Here is a 22,882-nt window from a genome sequence, read left to right on the forward strand (position 1 = left end):
TCAAAAAAAAGTTAAGAATACCGGAATAAAAATTAGGCCATGAGCAACTCCAAATACCATAACAAGAAACATAATCTTAAAAAATGTCCTGAAGATGTATGGTTTAGCTGCAGATAAGACACACAGCCCTATTATTGTTGAAATTGCACTTTGCAACACAGGGTAGCCTAGCAGATACAATGCCTCGATGGTTTTTTGGTTTACTGAGGGCTTTGAACTGGAAACAAATGCATAGGAAATGTGCGCAGAAAAATCAAAAGAAAACCCTATACAAATGACAAGATTAATCATGGATATGGAATCAAGGTTGACGTTCCAGAATGCCATGAAACCCGTTACTCCCACAATCACAGAAGCGATAGCAAAAGTTACCCACGAAGAACACAGCGGGTGAGGGATTAACAGAAAGGAAACAATGAACATAGCTGTTGAGGCAACAATTACATTTTGAACAGTGTTTTCTAATATTGTAGAATACTGATCAAAATATATGAATGCCTGGTTATACACCATTAGGGGAATTTCACACTTTTCGGCCATGTCTTGGAACTGGAGTAACATCAGCTCCTTATTGGTTGAAGAAGAAACACCCATGGTCTGAATGAAGGCTCGGGAACAAATGATTTCCTGTGATGATGTAATGTTAATATCATACATAAAAAGTGGAGAATCTATTACAAAATTGGGAATATTTTTTAGAAAAGTTGTCATTTACATCGTGATGGTGTTTTTCCATATATTTCACATATTCTTGTAACCAAAACTCTGTAAGATTTTTATATACATAGTCACTGTTTTCAAAATCTACAAGACATTTTTCCAATTTTTGCCTAGCATCTCCATCCCAATAGTCAAGAGCTTCAGTAACAATAACCATAACCCTGGGACCATAAGTTGAAAAATGTTCTTCTTCTACATTAAAATACAGTGTGATGTAGGAGTCATCACTTGCCAAATTTCGGAGGTCTAAACCTTCCTGCACTTGAAAACACCCATATATACTACTTATGATGTACAAAATGTATATAAGCACTACAAAAAACTTGGACTCAGTGCTTGTGAGAAAAGGACCAAAATAGTCTCTAAAGAACTAATTCACTGGGTGGATATCAGCTTTATGTTTGTCTCGGAGAGAATTACATGGGAGGCAGCAGGGCTTTTTTAATGAGGAACACTTTTGGTCAGGAGTTTCTGGTTTCTTCAACCAGCGTAGACAAACTACTTCTCTTTTACCATCCAGGGCCATAAATGCTCCAAAACAGGTGAGGTTATAAAAATAACAAAAGAGCAGGGTTGTTCCTGTATAGATGCAGAAGTATTGTACGGACCTGAAAGAGGCCATAATTCCTGTATAGAAGGCCAGGATGTTGGTGATGGTGGTGATTGTCATGGACACTGCCACTTTTGAACAGACATTGGACATCCGTTCTTTTATGCTATCCATGAGGCTGGTCTTCTGCCAGGCCGAAATCATGATAAACATGTCATCGACCCCAACGCCTGTTAAAAAAAGAAACAGAATCTTCATACATATGAACACCCATTAAACATTAAACAGATCAGTTCACACCATTTCTTTGTCCATCTCTTAAGGTCTTATTTATCTTCCTCAATCTGTGTTTTGATACGTCTTTCTGTGATGCTTTCTCTGGTTGCCTCTGAATCCACAACAGAACTTATCACTCCTTGCTCTGTAGTAGCTCTGTGCTTTGTACAGACTCCTATTTGCACAGAGCACAGTATACTCTACTCTAGTCATCATCTAGGCTGTTTTAATGATGAGTCAGGAAACTGGCTGCTGGCTGTTAGGTGAAGTAGGATTAGCAATGTATCCTTGACTCCATTAGAATACTTGAGAGACCATTTTCTCCCATAAACCATTTTATTCTAATGCACTAATGTTGAGCCAACATACTGTTGCTTAAAATACGAGCTGGATTTATCTGTTCTACAGTTAGCATCTAGCTATCAATGTGGTCTGATTGTAGAGGCACCCCATAGTTTATAGACACACACACACACACACACACACACACACACACACACACATGCAGTTTTCCTGCTAGTCTGTTTTTGATACCCAGAAGGCTGTCATTCAAACTTCACTTGCCCAGGTTAAGGCATTATCTCAATAAAATGCAGGCTCTCTTGAGATCAGAAATATGCACCAAAGTAAATATTAAGAATCCTTTATAGGGCTTCCCTGGTGGCGCAGTGGTTGAGAGTCCGCCTGCAGATGCAGGGGACATGGGTTCGTGCCCCGGTCCGGGAGGATCCCACATGCCGCGGAGCGGCTGGGCCCGTGAGCCATGGCCGCTGAGCCTGTGCGTCCGGAGCCTGCGCTCCGCAGGGGGAGAGGCCACAACAGTGAGAGGCCCGCGTAACGCAAAAAAAAAAGAATCCTTTATAGGGGCTTCCCTGGTGGTGCAGTGGTTGAGAGTCTGCTTGCTAATGCAGGGGACACGGGTTCGAGCCCTGGTCTGGGAGGATCCCACATGCCGCGGAGCGGCTGGGCCCGTGAGCCACAACTGCTGAGCCTGCGTGTCTGGAGCCTGTGCTCCGCAACAAGAGAGGCCACGATGGTGAGGGGCCCACGCACCGTGATGAAGAGTGGCCCCTGCTTGCCACAACTAGAGAAAGCCCTCGCACAGAAATGAAGACCCAACACAGCAAAAATAAATAAATAAAGTAATAAACTCCTACGCCCAACATCTTAAAAAAAAAAAAAAAAAAGAAGCCTTTATATATTAAATGCCTACGAAGGTAATCAGTCTTTTCCACAATGACGTTTCCTGATTGGTTTGGAATAAAGAGGACAGGAGAACATCTGAGGACTCTGAAACCATCAATGAAGGCTAGGAGAGGAGGACCACAGAGAAGAAATGGGATTACAAAGGACAGCATGAGCATGTTGCAGACAAATTTCATCTCCCTCAAGCTTTCTACTGCTTTCATTCATGTACATCTCTGTTTCTGTGTATATTGATACAAATTCAGTACTTGGAACTAACATGCTGATTTTCATTTCAATTTTAAGAGCTCTTCTCCATGGATTACCTGGGAGGGTACTGGGAGTTGCACTTTGCCTCTGATTCAGACGTTGTATGCGTATGATCAAGGTAGGAGGGCCTACACTGACACAGCTTTACGTAGTGTGTCATAAACTGCATCCCGACACTCCCCCTGCTGCCAGCTTTGTGGATTTCAGTTGTATTCAGCTGAACAAAAGGGAAGAATCAGAGGAACTAAGGACGACGAACAAACTCATTGATATTTATTAGGTTTTTAAAAACCAGTGTTTTCTTTATAGAACCTTGTTCAAAAATTGTCCTCGTAAATTTCTTGAGTTACTGAAATCACAACCCCCCCACACACACACTCATACACACACACACACCCCTACACTCATACTTCTATGTATACAGAGACAGTACAAAGATGCTTTATATTAGATTGTTGCATAGAGTTTAACTATAGTTATTTATGACTGTAAGAACACTGAGAGCTTAAGCGTGAGTGTGTACTAGCAAGGTTTCCTCCACTGTCTCCCTTAAGAAATCAAATATTATTTCTTCCAAGTTGCTTACTTTCCAAAATATAAACATATTTATCTTCTCATGCTTATTGTAAAATAAATCCTGAAAGTACATGAAAATGCAAAGAAAAAATTTATATAACTGTAATTCCACCCTTCAGGGATAATCCTTGCTAATATTTTAAGTATAGCCATCCAGAATTTGCTCTATACAAACATACACATATATTTGTATATCTATTTTAAACATCTTGTTTCATAGCCAGCATTTTTCATTTAAGACTTTATATCTACCTCTTTTTAAAGAGTGAATAGGACTCCAAAACTTTAATATGCTATGTTTGAGTGGACCGATCCCATGTCGATATGGGATTAGGTTGTTCTTGTTTTTTCCTATTCTAAATCACACTGAAATGAACATACATGTTCTACTTTGTGAGCACTTGTCCAATAATTAGGACAAACTCCTAGAAGTGGAGTTGGCAGGTCAAAGGTATTCCCTTTTAAATTTTTAACTCTTTTGATTTGTTGCAAAGTTGTATTTTAAAAGTGCACCAATTTACAAACGTCCCCCAGCAGAATATAAGTGTTCAGTTGCATACAACATTCCCCAAACCTTTAATCTTGCTAATATTCATTAATAAGAAAAGAAAACAAAGGTGTCTCACTTTTGTTTTAACTTGCATCCCTTGATTAACTGAAAGGTCAAATATTTTTTCTTATATTTTCAGCGACTAGTATTTTGGATTTTGTGTGTTTGCTGTGTGTGTGTGTGTGTGTGTGTGTGTGTGTGTGTGTGTGTGTGTGAACTGCCTGTTCATGTCCCTGGTCTTTGTTTTTCCATTTGGGGTACTAGATTTTTCTAACTCTAAAGACACAGAATTCCATCAATTTTCTTTCCTGATACCCCATTTTGGATCTGTAGAGCCACCTAAATATAATTATTCAGCTTTATCTAACACAATCCCCTTCCATTATCCACCCCACACCCCCACATACACAATGTGCAGCCTCACGTTTTGTTTTACTCACCTAGAATAAGAAATGGTAAATTTGCAACTATGATCACAAATGGCACCCCAATGTACAACATCAGGCCAAAGCCGCTCACCACTGCCAAGGCAGCAGAAATCACTCCAAAGGCTGCAACCCACATTTTGTTTCGTATACAGTCACACCTGTAAATTTGGAGGGAAAAATCATGGAACTTGTAGTGGTAGCTTCCATACTGAAATTCCAGCAATTCATAACATTCTTGAATTGGACACCTATACAGAGCCCTCTTGGGCAATAATTCTCATACCTGTCTGCTGGAGAACTTTAATTTCCAGGCACTAGCCCAGACCAACTGAAAAAAAAAAGGGGGGGTCGGAGACAGAAAAGTTGGGAATCTGTACTTTTACCAAACTATACTGATTGATTCTTACACATCTAGCCAAGCACAAATCCACTGACTGGCATTTCAGGACCACAAAGATATACTAAAACACTGCAGATGGTTAATTCCACTCTGATCTTCAAAGGAGTGTGAATGGAACACAACAGCAAATGGAAGTACCTATAACCAGTTGTCTTCTCACCCACCTGTGATTCCAGTTAGCCCTAAACACAATCCTAAATAGCTCCTGTATTTCAAAGCTGGTTCAATATGTATCTGGCTAACAAAAAGTATGAAAGCCTCCTTCCAGAAGCAAAAAGAACTACAGTCCTGCAGCCTGTGGAACAAAAACCACATTCACAGGAAGATAGACAAGATGAAAAGGCAGAGGGCTATGTACCAGATGAAGGAACATAAAAAGATAAAATCCCAGAAAAACAACTAAATGAAGTGGAGGTAGGCAACCTTCCAGAAAAGGAATTCAGAATAATGACAGTGAAGATGATCCAGGACCTCGGAAAAACAATGGAGGCAAAGATCAAGAAGGTACAAGAAATGTTTAACAAAGACCTAGAAGAATTAAAGAACAAACAAACAGAGATGAACAATACAATAACTGAAATGAATACTACACTAGAAGGAATCAATAGCAGAATAACTGAGGCAGAAGAACGGATAAGTGATCTGGAAGACAGAATGGTGGAATTCACTGCTGTGGAACAGAATAAAGAAAAAAGAATGAAAAGAAATGAAGACAGCCTAAGAGATCTCTGGGACGACATTAAACGCAACAACATTTGCATTATAGGGGTCCCAGAAGGAGAAGAGAGAGAGAAAGGACCTGAGAAAATATTTGAAGAGATTATAGTCGGAAACTTCCCTAACATGGGAAAGGAAATAGCCACCCAAGTCCAGGAAGTGCAATATTTGAAGAGATTATAGTTGAAAACCTTCCTAACATGGGAAAGGAAATAGCCACCCAAGTCCAGGAAGTGCAGCAAGTCCCATACAGGATAAACCCAAGGAGAAACACTCTGAGACACATAGTAATCAAATTGGCAAAAACTAAAGACAAAGAAAAATTATTGAAAGCAGCAAGGGAAAAATGACAACATACAAGGGAACTCCCATAAGGTTAACAGCTGATTCCTCAGCAGAAACTCTACAAGCCAGAAGGGAGTGGCATGATATACTTAAAGTGATGAAAGGGAAGAACCTACAGCCAAGATTACTCTACCCGGCAAGGATCTCATTCAGATTCGATGGAGAAATCAAAAACTTTGCAGACAAGCAAAAGCTAAGAGAATTCAGCACCACCAAACCAGATCTACAACAAATGCTAAAGGAACTTCTCTAAGTGCGAAACACAAGAGAAGAAAATGACCTACAAAAACAAACCCAAAACAATTAAGAAAATGGTCATAGGAACACACATATCAATAATTACCTTAAACACGAATGGATTAAATGCTCCAACCAAAAGACATAGACTGGCTGAATGGATACAAAAACAAGACCCATATACATGCTGTCTACAGGAGACCCACTTCAGACCTAGGGACACATACAGACTGAAAGTGAGGGGATGGAAAAAGATATTCCATGCAAATGGAAATCAAAAGAAAGCTGGAGTAGCAATACTCATATCAGATAAAATATTTAAAATAAAGACTGTTGCAAGAGACAAGGAAGGACACTACATAATGATCACGGGATCAATCCAAGAAGAAAATATAACAATTATAAATATATATGCACCCAACATAGGAGCACCTCAATACATAAGGCACCTGTTAACAGCTCTAAAAGAGGATATCGACACTAACACAATAATAGTGGGGGACTTTAACACCTCACTTACACCAATGGACAGATCATCCAGACAGAAAATTAATAAGAAAACACAAGCTTTAAATGACACAACAGATCAGATAGATTTAATTGATATTTACAGGACATTCCATCCAAAAACAGCAGATTACACTTTCTTCTCAAGTGCGCACTTAACATTCTCCAGGATAGATGACATCTTGGGTCACAAATCAAGCCTCAGTAAATTTAAGAAAATTGAAGTCATATCAAGCATCTTTTCTGACCACAATGCTATAAGATTAGAAATGAATTACGGGGGAAAAACGTAAAAAACACAAACTCATGGAGGCTAAACGCTACGTTACTAAATAACCAAGAGATCACTGAAGAAATCAAAGAGGAAATCAAAAAATACCTAGAGACAAATGACAATGAAAACATGACAATCCAAAAGCTATGGGATACAGCAAAAACAGTTCTAAGAGGGAAGTTTACACCTATACAAGCCTACCTCAAGAAATAAGAAAAATCTCAAATAAATAATCTAACCTTACACATAAAGGAACTAGAGAAAGAAGAACAAACAAAACCCAAAGTTAGCAGAAGGAAAGAAATCATAAAAATCAGAGCAGAAAAAACTGAAATAGAAACAAAGAAAACAATAGCAAAGATCAATAAAACTAAAAGCTGGTTCTTTGAGAAGATAAACAAAATTGATAAACCATTAGCCAGACTCATCAAGAAAAAGAGGGAGAGGACTCAAATCAATAAAATTAGAAATGAAAAAGGAGAAGTTACAACAGACACCACAGAAATACAAAGCATCCTAAGAGACTACTACAAGCAACTCTATGCCAATAAAATGGACAACCTGGAAGAAATGGACAAATTCATAGAAAGGTATAACCTTCCAAGACTGAACCAGGAAGAAATAGAAAATATGAACAGATCAATCACAAGTAATGAAATTGAAACTGTGATTAAAAATCTTCCAACAAACAAAAGTACAGGACCAGATGGCTTCCCAGGTGAATTCTAGCAAACATTTAGAGAAGAGCTAACACCCATCCTTCTCAAACTCTTCCAAAAATTGCAGAGGAAGGAACACTCCCAAACTCATTCTATGAGGCCACCATCACCCTGGTACCAAAACCAGATAAAGGTGCTAGAAAAAAAGAAAATTACAGGCCAATATCACAGATGAATATAGATGCAAAAATCCTCAACAAAATACTAGCAAACAGAATCCAACAACACATTAAAAGGAGCGTACACCATGATCAAGTGGGATTTATCCCAGGGATGCAAGGATTCTTCAATATATGCAAATCAATCAGTGTGATAAACCATATTAACAAATTGAAGAAGAAAAATCATATGATCATCTCAATAGATGCAGGAAAAGCTTTTGACAAAATCCAACACCGATTTATGGTAAAAACTCTCCAGAAAGTTGGCATAGAGGGAACCTACCTCAACATAATAAAGGCCACAGCAAACATCATTCTCAATGGTGAAACACTGAAAGCATTTCCTCTAAGATCAGGAGCAAGACAAGGAGGTCCACTCTCACCACAATTATTCAACACAGTTTTGGAAGCCCTAGTCACGTCAATCAAAGAAGAAAAAGAAATAAAAGGCATACAAATTGGAAAAGAAGACGTAAAACTGTCACTGTTTGCAGATGACATGATACTATACATAGAGAATCCTAAAGATGCCACCAGAAAACTACTAGAGCTAAGCAATGAATTTGGTAAAGTTGCAGGATACAAAATTAATGCACAGAAATCTCTTGCATTCCTATACACTAATGATGAAAAATCTGAAAGAGAAATTAAGGAAACACTCCCATTTACCACTGCAACAAAAAGAATAAAATACCTAGGAATAAACCTACCTAGGGAGACAAAAGACTTGTATGCAGAAAACTATAAGACACTGATAAAGAAATTAAAGATGAAACAAACAGATGGAGAGATATGCCATGTTCTTGGATTGGAAGAATCAATATCCTGAAAATGACTATACTACCCAAAGCAATCTACAGATTCAATGCAATCCCTATCAAATTACCTATGGCATTTTTTTTTAACAGAACTAGAACAAAAAATCTTAAGATTTGTATGGAGACACAAAAGACCCCAAATAGCCAAAGCAATCTGGAGGGAAAAAAACGGAGCTGGAGGTATCAGGCTCTCAGACTTCAGACTATACTACAAAGCTACAGTAACCAAGACAATATGGTACTGGCACAAACACAGAAACATAGATCAATGGAACAAGACAGAAAGCCCAGAGGTAAACCCACACACCAATGGTCAACTAATCTACGACAAAGGAGGCAAGGATATACAATGGAGAAAAGACAGTCTCTTCAATAAGTGGTGCTGGGAAAACTGGACAGCTACATGTAAAAGAATAAAATTAGAACACTCCCTAACACCATACACAAAAATAAACTCAAAATGGATTAGAGACCTAAATGTAAGACTGGACACTATAAAACTCTTAGAGGAAAATATAGGCAAAACACTCTCAGACATAAATCACAGCAAGATCTGTTTTGATCCACTTCCTAGAGTAATGGAAATAAAAACAAAAATAAACAAATGGGACCTAATGAAACTTCAAAGCTTTTGCACAACAAAGGAAACCATAAACAAGACGAAAAGACAACCCTCAGAATGGGAGAAAATATTCACAAACGAATCAACGGACAAAAGATTAATCTCCAAAATATATAAACAGCTCAAGCAGCTCGCTATTAAAAAAAACAAACCACCCAATCCAAAAATGGGCAGAAGACCTAAATAGACATTTCTCCAAAGAAGACATACAGATGGCCAAGAAGCACATGAAAAGCTGCTCAACATCACTAATTATTAGAGAAATGCAACTCAAAACTACAATGAGGTATCACCTCACACCAGTTAGAATGGGCATCATCAGAAAATCTACAAACAACAAATGCTGGAGAGGGTGTGGAGAAAAGGGAACCCTCTTGCATTGTTGGTGCGAATGTAAACTGATACAGCCACTATGGAGAACAGTATGGAGGTTCCTTAAAAATCTAAAAATAGAATTACCATATGATCCAGCAATCCCACTAGTGGGCATATACCCAGAGAAAACTACAATTCAAAAAGCCACATGCACCCCAATGTTCATTGCAGCTCTATTTACAATAGCCAGGTCATGGAAGCAACCTAAATGCCCATCAACAGACGAATGGATAAAGAAGATGTGGTTCATATATACAATGGAATATTACTCAGCCATAAAAAGGAGCGAAATTGGGTCATTTGTTGAGATGTGGATGGACCTAGAGACTGGCATACAGAGTGAAGCAAGTCAGAAAGAGAAAAACAAATACCGTATATTAACGCATATATGTGGAACCTAGAAAAATGGTACAGATGATCCGGTTTGCAGGGCAGAAATAGAGACACAGATGTAGAGAACAAATGTATGGACACCAAGGGGGGAAAGTGGCGGGGGTGGTGGTGGTGTGATGAATTGGGAGATTGGGACTGACATGTATACACTGATGTGTGTAAAATTGATGACTAATAAGAACCTGCTGTTTAAAAAAAATAAAAGTTAAAAAAAAAGTAAAGCCTCCTTCTAAAAGATTTTCATACTCTCCTCTGCTGGAGAAGTGGGCTCTAGAAAAGTGGCTACTAATTGCAAAAAAAAATGTGATATGTACTCCATTTTGAGTAACACAAGCTATGCCTGTTTCTTGGTTGGGCCAACAGAAATGGGAATACATACACAGCAATTAAAGAATGGGTTTAATACTTTTCCTCCCAAAAACCATGACTTTACATTTTAAAACACTGACAACAGCCTCTGGTTTTCTACTTTACTCATTTTCTAACTGCTCCAAAACAAATGACTGATACCTACCTCTAGATATTTTTAGCAGGAAAGAGAAACCAAGTTTGGTTTGAAAACTGGGAGAGTCAACTAAGCAAATGGAGCTACTGATTCCAAAACAGCAAGAATATAACTAAAGACCTTATTCAGGCAGGACCACATTAAAATAGCTAAACTTTCTTATTACTACCAAAAAATTAAAAAAAAAAACAAAAAAAACTACACTGTGCCTGTATCTCACTTTTTCTCAAACTGCTGGTGCTGTCAGTTAAACTCAGGGCCCAAAAATAAACACACACACACACACACACACACACACACAGAGTCTCACTCCAGAGCAAAAGTAACTTTCTTTGTTATGACAAACTTTGATTATAACAAATACTTTCTTAAAGTAACAATACTGGTTTATAGGAGTTTAAGGTAAGAAAGTAATGCAGATGAACCGTGAAATCAGAAAGATTAATAAGGATAAAAGCTACATGTGACATGTTTATGCCCATTCCCTCTTTCAGGTTTCTGGATTTTTTTGGTGTAAATTGTTCAGAGGATGGGGGAGTGAGGTATTTTATTGGCTAGAGTGACTTGACTTTGCCTAGTTGCTGTGTTGACTTTTTCTAAATGACCTTTATTTTAATGGAGGGAAGATGTGAATGTGGAGCACTGTGTGGTGAACACACTTGCAGATTTTCTAGTCCCCAAGAAGGATCTTGGTTAAGCAGTTTATCAGAATGACTTCGGAGAGTCTTAGAACTTTAGATTCCTGCAGTCCTGGAACACAGCTCTGCAGATTCTGATCTATAGGTTTGTAGAGAAGCTGCAGAATCCAAGTGTCTAAAAATTTCTTCATATGATTCCAATGCTCAGGCAGTTAGGCATCACTGGCAGCAAAATGGCCAATTTTCAGAATTTTCTATTCACTTAGCGGGGGGGGGCTAAATTAGAAATCATTCCACTTAGAATACAATCTATGTATATGCTTGGTGAGGGATCCACATCTTCCTTGAAAGATAATGATGTCTATCAAGACTAAAGAATAGTTTACAGTGTATTTGAGAAGGGAAAGATTCTCTGGATTCTTTTCTGAAATTGATCTCACATTTGGTGTAAGTTTCATCATTTCCAAAATGTCAGACAATTTTGAAATAGTCTGGAAGCTCAACATACCAGTACTTACTATAGAACGAAGTTCAATTTGGAGTATACCTTTTGAGAAAGTCTTACTATTGCTTAAATGACTTCACTGCAAGACAGTAAATATGGAACCACAAAATGTGTTTGAATAATGGTTCTGTATGAGGTAAATGCATATAGGCAAGGAATAACTTTCATATATAAGTGTGTGAGACAGGCAGGATGGGGATATCTTAGGGACTGTCTAGGAGGCCCCACCCAGAACACAGATAAGATTCTCAGTGATAACAGAGAACTGGGAGTGAGAGATGTCAAGGAACTTACAAAAGGTCTCACAGGAGAATCAGTTGTATATTCAAACCCAGAAAAAGCATCTATTAGACCATCACTCAGCATGTATGGCTTAAGAATCTTCCTCTTCCCTTTCCTCTTCTCCTTGGGCATGTCCCAACCCAGGAATTAGTACAGCAAGATAAGAAGTGATAGAAGAGGGCAGGGAAGCCCTTTTTTTCCCCCATAAAAGGCCTTCCCATGCAGTGTGCTCCAGCTAAGAGAGGGGGAAACCTTAGCTTCAAATCAAGTCACCACTTTTTGTTTATTACATGGACATGGACATTTTAATTCTGATTGGAGGACTCTGTCTTACCTAAGAATGACAATGAAAGTCACAGGGCCTGCCTCAGTTTTTATGGGGCAGAGGAAGAACTTGCTCTACCTACAAAACTTAAAGGGAACAGAGGGAGATGAAAATAAAGTTGCTTTATGTTTACACCTCATGTGTCCTGTGTGTTCAATATGTTGGTTACATAAGCATAAAAAGTCTTCAAAGACACATGTAAGTCATTTTCTAATTGCCTTCAATACAAGATTTTCTGCATTACTGTCCACAATTATTTGCTACAGATAAGCAAGAATTGACATAACTTTGTATATTCAGAACCAACTATCCAGTAGAAGACTTTTGTCAAACTAGTTCTTGGTACCTTATAGATTCCATACTAATTTAAAAAATTATTTATCCTACTAACTTTAACAAGATTGAATTTTGCTTTCTTTCCTCCCCCCTCCCTCCCTTCCTCCCTTCCTTCCTTCCCTTCTTCCTCCTTTTTTCTTCCTTCCTTCTTTTTTTGTTTCTTTATTTTCTAAGGGATGTGATCTTCCTTTCCAGAATAACAAAGTTATAAATTAGTTTATTGACTCTAAAGATGCACCCAGTGTGGTTACGTCCCTTTACCTATTGGAGCCTCACATCTTTCTCTACCTTAAACCTAGAGAGTTAAATTATATCATTTTCCCCCAAACTTATGTACTTATGAGAATAAACTAGAGAAATTTTTGAAATATAGATTTTCAGATTTAGCCTCCAGATACTTGATTCAATCGGGCAGAGCCTCAGAATATGTGGTTTTAGGGCTCTCTCTGTGACTCTGATGTGAGAATCATTAGAATAATATTATTTATGAGGTTCTTTCTACACCTAAATTCTATTTTTTGGGGGCTGATATTTTTCGTATTTTAGCTTTCTGGCCATAAGAGCTCAAACTAACCCTAATGCCTAGATAACAAGTGCTTAACAAGGTAAACTCCACACCAGAACAATGGAGATGCCCGAGTCAATTAAATTAGAGCTAACTTTTTTTGTAAAGTTAAAAGTACTAGTTCAAATTTATAATAAAAATAAAGACTTGTTTCTTAGCTCTATCAGCATATCTGCCTCCAAATGACACAACTAATCATAACTGGCACAACATGTAAGGTAATAAACATATGCCGAATCAAACAAAACTGGCCAAAATTTCTTTTTACTGTTCCATTTGATTGCATACTATTGCTAATGGACAAAATTTTTTTAAGTCATTAGGTTTAAAAAATAAGAGTTTACTGCTAGACATCAGAAAAATGTAGAGTAAGAATTTTCCACTTCTTGTCTCCCAACCGATACATAGAAAAACAAGCAGAAGTTGTCAGAACCAACTCTGTGATCTCTGGAAAACAGTCAAAAGTTTACAGAGGGCTGAAAGAAAAAAAAAAGGCAGGGGGCCTTTAAAACAGTAGGAAGGTTTGTAGTGAGTTTATATGCCCTACCTCACCTCCCTCTCTGGTGGGACAGAAGTTTTAAAGTGGCAGTGACCATAAAGTGGCAGATGTGTTAAACTGGCCATAGTCTTAAAGTGACAAGAGTCTTAAAGCAAAGTGTTAAAGCAACAGCAGTCTTAAAGCATCAATAGCTCATGTTACCAGTGTGAGACTATTTCCTTATTTCTGGAAGGGGCAGAGCAGACCTTATCCACATAATATTTTATATATATAAACTGTCTAGGGACTACCTGAAGGACTGATGCAAGGCACTCCTCTGTTTTGTCTAACACAAAACTCAGGTTGAGAAAGGTGGAAACACCACAAACTGAATAAACAAACTTCATATGCATAGGGCAAAAGATTACAGCCCAAACATACAAAAGACTGCCTAAGGCAGAAGCTGGGGAGCATTCCTCTGGAAGTTTAGAATATTCACAAGCGCCTGTGTATACTGGGGAATTTAGAAAGTCACCCAGGGCAAGATATAATGCTCAAAAAGGACTTAAGACACTAAGCTTTCACCTATGGCTAATCCCCAGTCACGGCATAACCCTGGGTAAGTGTTGAAGGAGAGTCCAGGCACAGAACCATTTTGAAAAGACTGGGAGAGCTCCTGGAATGCAAGGAAATTTCTGTCAAAACACTACCTGAACACAAGCTAAGGAACGAGACTTCAGTGACAACATAAACAAGGAATACAATCTTTGCAATAATAGTTTGGGAAAGTTACTAAGAAGATCAACTACTACAGTATTAAACAAACAAGCAAACAAACATCAGGAAACCCTGGGGAGGTAGGAAATCTGATTTCCAGTTACCACATTATAATTGTCAAATGCCAAGTTTTCAACAACAACAACAACAACAACAACAAAATCCCAAGGCACACAAAGAAATAGGAAAGTATTGCTCAGGCAAAGGAATAAAATAAATTGACAGGAAAGACAGAGACAGGACCTAGTAGATAAAGACTATAAAACACTGTCCTAAATAAACTTAGAGAACTAAAGGTGAGCACTGACAAGGATATAAGGAAAATAATGTATGAACAAAGTGATCATTTAAATAAAGAGATAGAAAAGAACTTAAAAGGAACTAAAATTCTAGAGCTGAAAAGTACAATTGAAATAAAAAACAAAACAGTAGAGATGTTCAATAACAGATTTAGTTGGCATAATAAAGAACCCGTGAACTTGGAGATAGGTCGATTGAAATTACTGAGTCTGAGAGGCTGAAAGAAAAAAGAATTAAGAAGTGAAAAGTACCTCACAGACCTGTTAGATTCCAGCAAGCAAACCAACATACATATTATGGGTGTCCCTGAAAAAGAAGAGAGGAAAAAAAGGCAGAAAGAATATTTAAAGAATAATGACTGAAAACTTCCCAAATTTGATAGAAGACATGAAGCTACAAATCCAAGAAACTTAACAAACTCCAAGTAGGATAACCTCAAATGATCCACACCAAGAGACATTATAATCAAACTATTGAAAGATGAAGACAAAGAGAGTCTTGGAAGCAGCAAGAAAGAATCAACTGATCACATACAAACGATACTTAATAAGTATAAAGGTTGATTTCTCATCAGAAACCATGGAGGCCAAGGGACAATGGATGATATTGAAAGTGTTAAAAGAAAAACCCATCAACTTCAAGGCAGTGTCCAGAAAACTCTCCTTCAAATATGAAGGAGAAGTTAAGACATTCACAGATAAAGAAGAGCTGAGGGAATTTGTTATCACTAGGCCTGTCTTATAAGAAATGCTGAAGGAACTCCTTCAGATTGAAATGAAGAAAAAAAAAAGTAACCGAAGTTATGAAGAAATACAGATCTCCAGTAAAGGTAAATACATGGGCAAATACAAAAACAAGTATTATTGTATTTTTGGTTTGTAACTCTACCTTTTATTTCCTACAGAATTAAAAAGACAATTACATAAAAGTAACTATAAATCTATGTTATAGTGCATACAATGTATAAGGATATAATTTATGACAACAACATAAGGGAGGGAGGACAGAGATGTATAGAAGCGGCATAGTTAAAAGTTAAGTAGGTATTAATTTAATATAGATCATTTTAAATTTAAGATGCTATATGAATCTCCATGGTAACCACAAAGAAATTCTCTAAAAACCATCACAAAAGGAAATGAAAAAGAATCAAAATGGCTCACTAGAAAAATAGAAACTAAACATAAAAGAAGGCATAAATCAGGAATTCACTGGTCCAGTGGTTAAGACTTGGACCTTCCACTGCCTGGGCCTGGGTTCAATCCCTGGTCAGGGAATTAAGATCCCACAAGCTGTGCAGCATGGCCAAAGAAAAAAAGGCATAAACAGATGAAATTAAGGACAATAAGCTATAATATATACAGAATACAAACAGCAAAACAGCAGGAGTAAGTCCTTCCTTGTCAGCAATTATTTAAAATCTAAATAAATTAAACTTTCCAATCAAAAGGCAGATATTGTCAGAATGGATAAAACAGCATGATTCAACTATATGCTGTGTACAAGAGACTCACTTTATATCCAAAGACATGAATAGATTGAAAGTTAGAGGATTGAAAAAGATACTCCATATGAATAGTAACCAAAAGAGACCAGGGGTGGCTATACTGATATCAGACAAAAATAGACTTTATTTCAAAAACTGTTAAAAGAGACAGAGGGACACTATATATTGATAAAAGGGCCAATTAATCAGGAAGATATAACAACTATAAACATAAATTAACCATAAAACAGAGACCCAAAATATATAAAGCAAATATTAACAGAATTGTAGACAGAAATATATAGCTCTACAGTAATAGTTGGCAAATTCAATACATCACTTTCAATAATGGATAAAATATCTAGGCAGATAATTTATAAGGAAAATGAAAACAAACATACAAAATACCATAACTTATGAGATGTAGTGACACCAGTGCCCAGAGGTAAATTTATAGCTACATTAAAAAAGAGAAAAGATCTCAAACCACTTTGTGGATTAGACATCTTGTGGAACCAGAAAAAGAAGAGAAAACCGAACACAAAGCTAACAGAAGGAAGAAAATAATAAAGATTAGAACAGTGATAAATAAAATTGAGAATAGAAAAACAATAGACAAAACCAACAAACCCAAAAGTGGTTATTGAAAAAGATCAACAAAATTGACAAACATTTATCTAGAGTGACAAAGGAGAAAAAAAGATACAAATAACTAAATCAGATATGAAAGTGAGGACATTACCACTGAACTTACAGAAATGTAAAGGATTATAAGAGAATACTATTAACAACTTATGCCAACAAACTGGATAACCTAGATAAAATGCACAAATTCCTAGAAATACACAAAGACCTAAACTGACTCAAGATGAAATAGAACATTTCAACAGACATGTAACAAAAAAAGGATTGAATCAGTAATCAAAAGCCTCCCAACAAAAGAAGTCTAGGACCAGTTGGCTTCACTAGTGAATTTTACCAAACATGTAAATAAGAATTAATACCAATCCTTTTCAAACCCTTCCAAAAAGTTGAAAGGAAGGGAACACTTCCTAACTCATATGATGAGGCCATCATTACATTGATATCAATTCCACACAAAGGTATCACAAGAAAGCTACAGATAATACCTCTTATAAATATAGATACAAAAATCCTCAACAAAATTCAAGCAAACACAATTCAATAGCATATTGAAAGGATTATACATCATGACCATATGGGATTTACCCCAGGAATGCAAGAGTGGTTCAACATGGGAAAAATCAATCAATATAATATACCACACTAATAGAACAAAGGATAAAAACTACATGATCATCTCAAAAGATGCAGAAAAGGCATTTGACAAATTCCAATATCTTCTCATGATAAAAACACTCAAAAACAAGGAATGGAAGGAAAGTTCCTCAAAATTATAAAGTCAATAATGAAAACTGCACAGCTAACATCATACTCAATGGTGAAAAATGGAAAGCTTTCCACCTAAGATCAGGAACAAGATAAGGATGCCCACTTTTACCAATGATATTCAACATTGTACTGGAAGTGCTAGCCAGAGCAATTAGACAAGAAATCGAAATAAAAGGAATTCAAATTGGAAAGGAAGAATTGTAACTATCTCTTTTCACAGATTATATGATTATATATATGAAAAATCCAAAGACTCCACAAGAAAACTACTAACGTTAGTAAACAAATTCAGTAAAGCTGCAGGTTATAAGATAAACACACAGGATTCAGCTGTTTCTATCCATGCACAATGAACAATCTCAAAACGAACTTAAAGGGCTTCCCTGGTGGCGCAGTTGTTGGGAGTCCACCTGCCGATGTGGGGGACACGGGTTTGTGCCCCAGTCCAGGAGGATCCCACATGCCTCAGAGCGGCTGGGCCTGTGGGCTATGGCCGCTGAGCCTGCATGTCCGGGGCCTGTGCTCCGCAACGGGAGAGGCTGCGACGGTGAGAGGCCCGCGTACCGCAAAAAAAAAAAAAAAAAAAAAAAAAAAAACAAAAAAAAAACGAACTTGAAGTAATTCCATTTAGTGTTTAAAATAATGAAATACTTAGGAATACATTTAACCAAAGAAGTGAAAGACGTGTATGCTGAAAACTACAAAACATGGATGAAAACTAAAGAAGACCTAAATTAATGGAAAGACATTCTTAGTTCATGGGGAGGAAGACTTAATATTGTCAAAATGACAATCTCACCTAAGCAATCTACAGATTCAACACAATCTCTATCAAAATTCCAATGGCTTTTTTTTTCCAGAAATGGAAAGGTCAATACTCAAATTCATATGGAATTACAAGGAGCCCTGGATGTCCAAAATAACCTTAAAATGAAAAAAAATTGGACAGCTGAGATTTCCAGATTTCAAAACTTATAACAAAGCTACAAAAATTAAAACAGAGTGGTACTAGTATATGGATTGACATATAGACCAATGGACTAGAACTGAGCGTCTGGAAATAAACCCATATGTCTACAGCCCATTGATTTTTGACAAGGATGCCAAGTCCATTCAACTGGGAAAGAACAGTCTCTTCAACAAATGGTACTTGGACAACTGGATTTCCACATGTACAAGAATGAAGTTGGACCCCTACTCCAAATCACATACAACTATGAATTAAAAATTGCAATCACCTAAATTTCAGAGCTAAAACCATAAAACTCTTGAAGGAAACATAGGGTAAATGTGCATGACCTTGGACTTGTCAATGGATTCTTATATATAACACCAAAAGCACAAGCAGCAAAAATAAAAATAAATAAGTTGAATTTCATCAAAATTAAAACTTTTGTGCATTAAAGGACATTATCAAGAAAGTAAAGAGATAAACTACAGAGTGGGAGAAAATATTTGCAAATCATATATCTTGATAAGGATTTAATATCTAAAATATATAAAGTACTCATCAACAATAGGACTCAAAACAACAAAAGGACAAACAACTTCACTAAAAATAGGCAAAAGTGGGAATTTCCTGGCAGTCCAGTGGTTAGGACTCCACGGTTTCACTGCCAAGGGCCCGAGTTCAATCCCTGGTCGGGAAACTAAGATCCTGCAAGCTGTGTGGCACAGACAAAAAAAAAAAAAAAAAAAAAAAAAGGGCAAAGGACCTGAATAGACATTTCTCCAAAGAAGATATACAAATGACCAGTAAACACATAAAAAGATACGTAACATCATTAGTTACTAGGGAAATGCAAATCAAAACCACAATGAGATGTCACTTTGTACCTACAAGGATGGCTATAATCAATAAAACAGAAAATAACAAGTGTTGGTGAGGATGTGGAGAAATTGGAAAACTTACACATTGCTGGTGGGATATAAAATGGTGTAGCCTCTGTGAAAAAATAGTTTGGTGGTTCTTCAAAAAGCTAACCAGAGAATTATCATACAACCCACTAACTCTACTCCTAGGTATATACTGAAAAGAACTGAAAACAGGTTCAAACAGAGATTTGTACACCAACGTTCATTGCAGCATTATTCACTATAGTCAGAAGATGGAAATATTCCAAGGGCCCATAAACAGATAAGCAGATAAAATGTGGTATATACATAAAATGGAATATTATTCAGCCATAAAAAGGAACTCATGCTACAACATGGATAAACCTTGAAAACATTATGCTAAGTGAAATAAGCCAGTCACAAAAGGACAAATACTGTACGATTCCACTTATATGAAATCTCTACAATAGGCAAATTCATGAAAACAGAAAGTAGATTAAAAAGTAACCAAGACGGGCTTCCCTGGTGGCGCAGTGGTTGGGAATCCGCCTGCCAATGCAGGGGACACGGGTTCGTGCCCCAGTCCGGGAGGATCCCACATGCCGCGGAGCGGCAGGGCCCATGCGCCATGGTTGCTGGGCCTGCGCGTCCGGAGCCTGTGCTCCACAACGGGAGAGGCCACAGCAGTGAGAGGCCCGCGTACTGCCAAAAAAAAAAAAAAAAAGTAACCAAGACTTGGGGGAGACAATGGGGAGTTATTGCTTAATGGTTACAGAGTTTCTGTTTGGGGTGATGGAACATATTTATAAAGAGATAGTTGTGATGGTTGCACAACAGTGTGAATGTAATTAATGCCACTAAATTGTACACTTAAAAGTGGTTTTTAGGGACTTCCCTGGTGGTCCAGTGGTTAAGACTCCATGCTCCCAGTGCAGGGGGCCCAGGTTGGATCCCTGGTCAGGAAACTAGATCCCGCATGCCACAACTAAGAGCCTGCATGCCAGAACTAAGAGCCCACATGCTGCAACTAAAGATGCCATGTGCCGCAACTAAGACCTGGCATAGTCAAATAATTAAATAAATATATTTTTTAATGGTTTTTTAAATGGCACATTTTATGTTATACATATTATATATACATTATATACATATATATCACCACAATAAAATATTTTTAAAGTTAGTGTTTTAAAAACTAATAAAAGTCTTTTACCTGTAGCATGATGTGATTGCAAATAATATGATTAGAAGGTATGCCAAGTGGAACAAGGGGATCACTGTCATAGAAGTTGCCTCAAATTCCAGTTGTCTAGAAAGTGATGTAAAGTAGATCACCTGCCACAAAAATATACTCAGATAAGTAACTTTTAATTCTGATATTGTGTGTATTACAAATGATATTGAAACATTACAGCTTATTGATTGAAACATTAAAATTCAGAAAAGAATCAAACTGTGTGGATTATGATTTTAGAATAAAGAAGATAATAAAGATTTGCTTCTTCCCACAAATCTCTGGCATGCTGTCCAAAGTTTCTTTCAAAAATCTAAAGTTTAAAACTCCTGAATATATGAAACCTTAATCTTATATAAAAAATCATTAATAACTATAGACATTTTGGTTTTTTCTAAATTTTATTAGGTTGTTATCTTTTACTATTTTAATTGCACAAATATTTCATTAAGGACTGGGAATTCAAAGGCTTTTTCCAGAAGGTGTCTCACTTTCACCAGTTTTATTCAGAGTATTAGGTTTGCCAGCCCAGCAATTACTGAACAGCTAACATGTGCCTGGCAGTATGCTATAATTTACTTTTAAAATGCTCAGCATTCTTTTTCAACAAAACCATGGAACTTTTGCTTATAGATTTGCTTTTTTTATTCCACTGAACTCTAAACAAATTTTAGGGGGCTCCCAGAAACAGCAAAGACTTTAACTAAAAGTAAGAATTTCAAAGTAATTTCACCAGAAAACCAAACTAAACCTTAAGATCAATGTCTGTACTGAACAGAACAACCTTGAGGATGTATAATTTGTGTTTTTCAGCAAAATGTTACCAAGGATTTAAGATGTCTGGCTTTTTTTTTTTTTTTTTCGGTCTTAGCTCTCTTTTTTATTTTATTTTATTTTTAAAAAATTTTATTGTAGGGCTTCCCTGGTGGCGCAGTGGTTGGGAGTCCGCCTGCCGATGCAGGGGATGCGGGTTCGTGCCCCGGTCCGGGAGGATCCCATATGCCGTGGAGCGGCTGGGCCCGTGAGCCATGGCCGCTGGGCCTGCGCATGCTCCGCAACGGGAGAGGCCACAACAGTGAGAGGCCCGCATACCGCCAAAAAAAAAAAAAAAAATTTATTGTAGTATAGTTGATTTACAATTAGTTTCAGGTGTACAGCAAAGTGAATCATATGCATATATCCACTCTTTTAGATTCTTTTGTGGCATTCTTCAGTGCACTATGTTAAGAAAGTTGGATTAAGGACCAAATACAGCAGAACACACCCAGCTTCAAGTCAAGGGCTCCATCAAGTAATTAGGGAGTGCGGTTGGAACAAGTCTTCTTATCCCTCCCACCTTCACCTGGCCTCCCTGCAAAGCCCCAGCCGCTAGGTACCTGGATCTTCTTCAAGGCCAGACTCTTTTCAAGGTTGCCAACTTGGTTCAGGAAGTGGATCAGCCACGCCTTGCTACGTTCGCTGTCCTCTCCTTCGCCGGTCTTCAGGTAGGACTGCAGCCGCATGGCTTTGGCCTCCAGGAGTAACTGGCTCAGTCCCATGCTCTCACCTAACACAGTTCCTCCAAGGATGTTGGCCAGGTAGGTACACGACCTTGCCGGCTAGGCTGTAGATGGGGAAAGTGATGTTTTTCAGGTTGAGGACACTGTTCGTTTTCCAGGTGAACAAGAGTGGGTTGGAGGGTACACAGTAGCCCTTGTTCTTCGAGCACACCTCATTGTAGAGGATCTGGGTTCCGTTTGCCTGTGTCACAGACAAAGCCTGAACCGCGTCGTCCACTTCACTAATTTCTGATAAGGTTTCTTGTTCCAGCAGCGAGTTGGTGTTAGAGACCACTAGAATGGAAGCATAATTGACCTCGGTGCTCTTCCTGGCGATGGAGAAGAGACTGGAGTCGTTGGCGGTGAAATGTCCCTGCACGAAGCGTCGCTCAGCCTTGGCGGGGCTCCCTATCGGGGTGTACTGATCCTCGAGGTCTTCTTCTTCTTCCTTGGGCAGGTGAATCAGGCCAGTGCCGAGGACGGCCGTTAAAACCATGGACAGCAGCAAGGAGATCCAGGGGTGCGAGCCCACCTCCCATCC

At 37.8% G+C, this 22,882-nt stretch overlaps 1 protein-coding gene across 1 annotated transcript; it reads right to left on the reverse strand.

The window, feature by feature from the left end:
- On the reverse strand, window positions 1–22,837 carry PTCHD3 (patched domain containing 3; the record flags this gene model as incomplete). The annotated part of the gene is given in 7 exon segments (XM_079701373.1): window positions 1–703; window positions 705–1,090; window positions 1,094–1,500; window positions 4,568–4,713; window positions 20,783–20,904; window positions 22,180–22,398; window positions 22,400–22,837. Coding segments are annotated over 7 exon segments (2,421 nt in total).
- Between the last annotated feature and the right edge of the window lie 45 nt (window positions 22,838–22,882).

Source organism: Hyperoodon ampullatus (genome assembly GCF_949752795.1).
Source record: "Hyperoodon ampullatus genome assembly, chromosome: 3".
NCBI classification, from domain to species: domain Eukaryota; kingdom Metazoa; phylum Chordata; class Mammalia; order Artiodactyla; family Ziphiidae; genus Hyperoodon; species Hyperoodon ampullatus.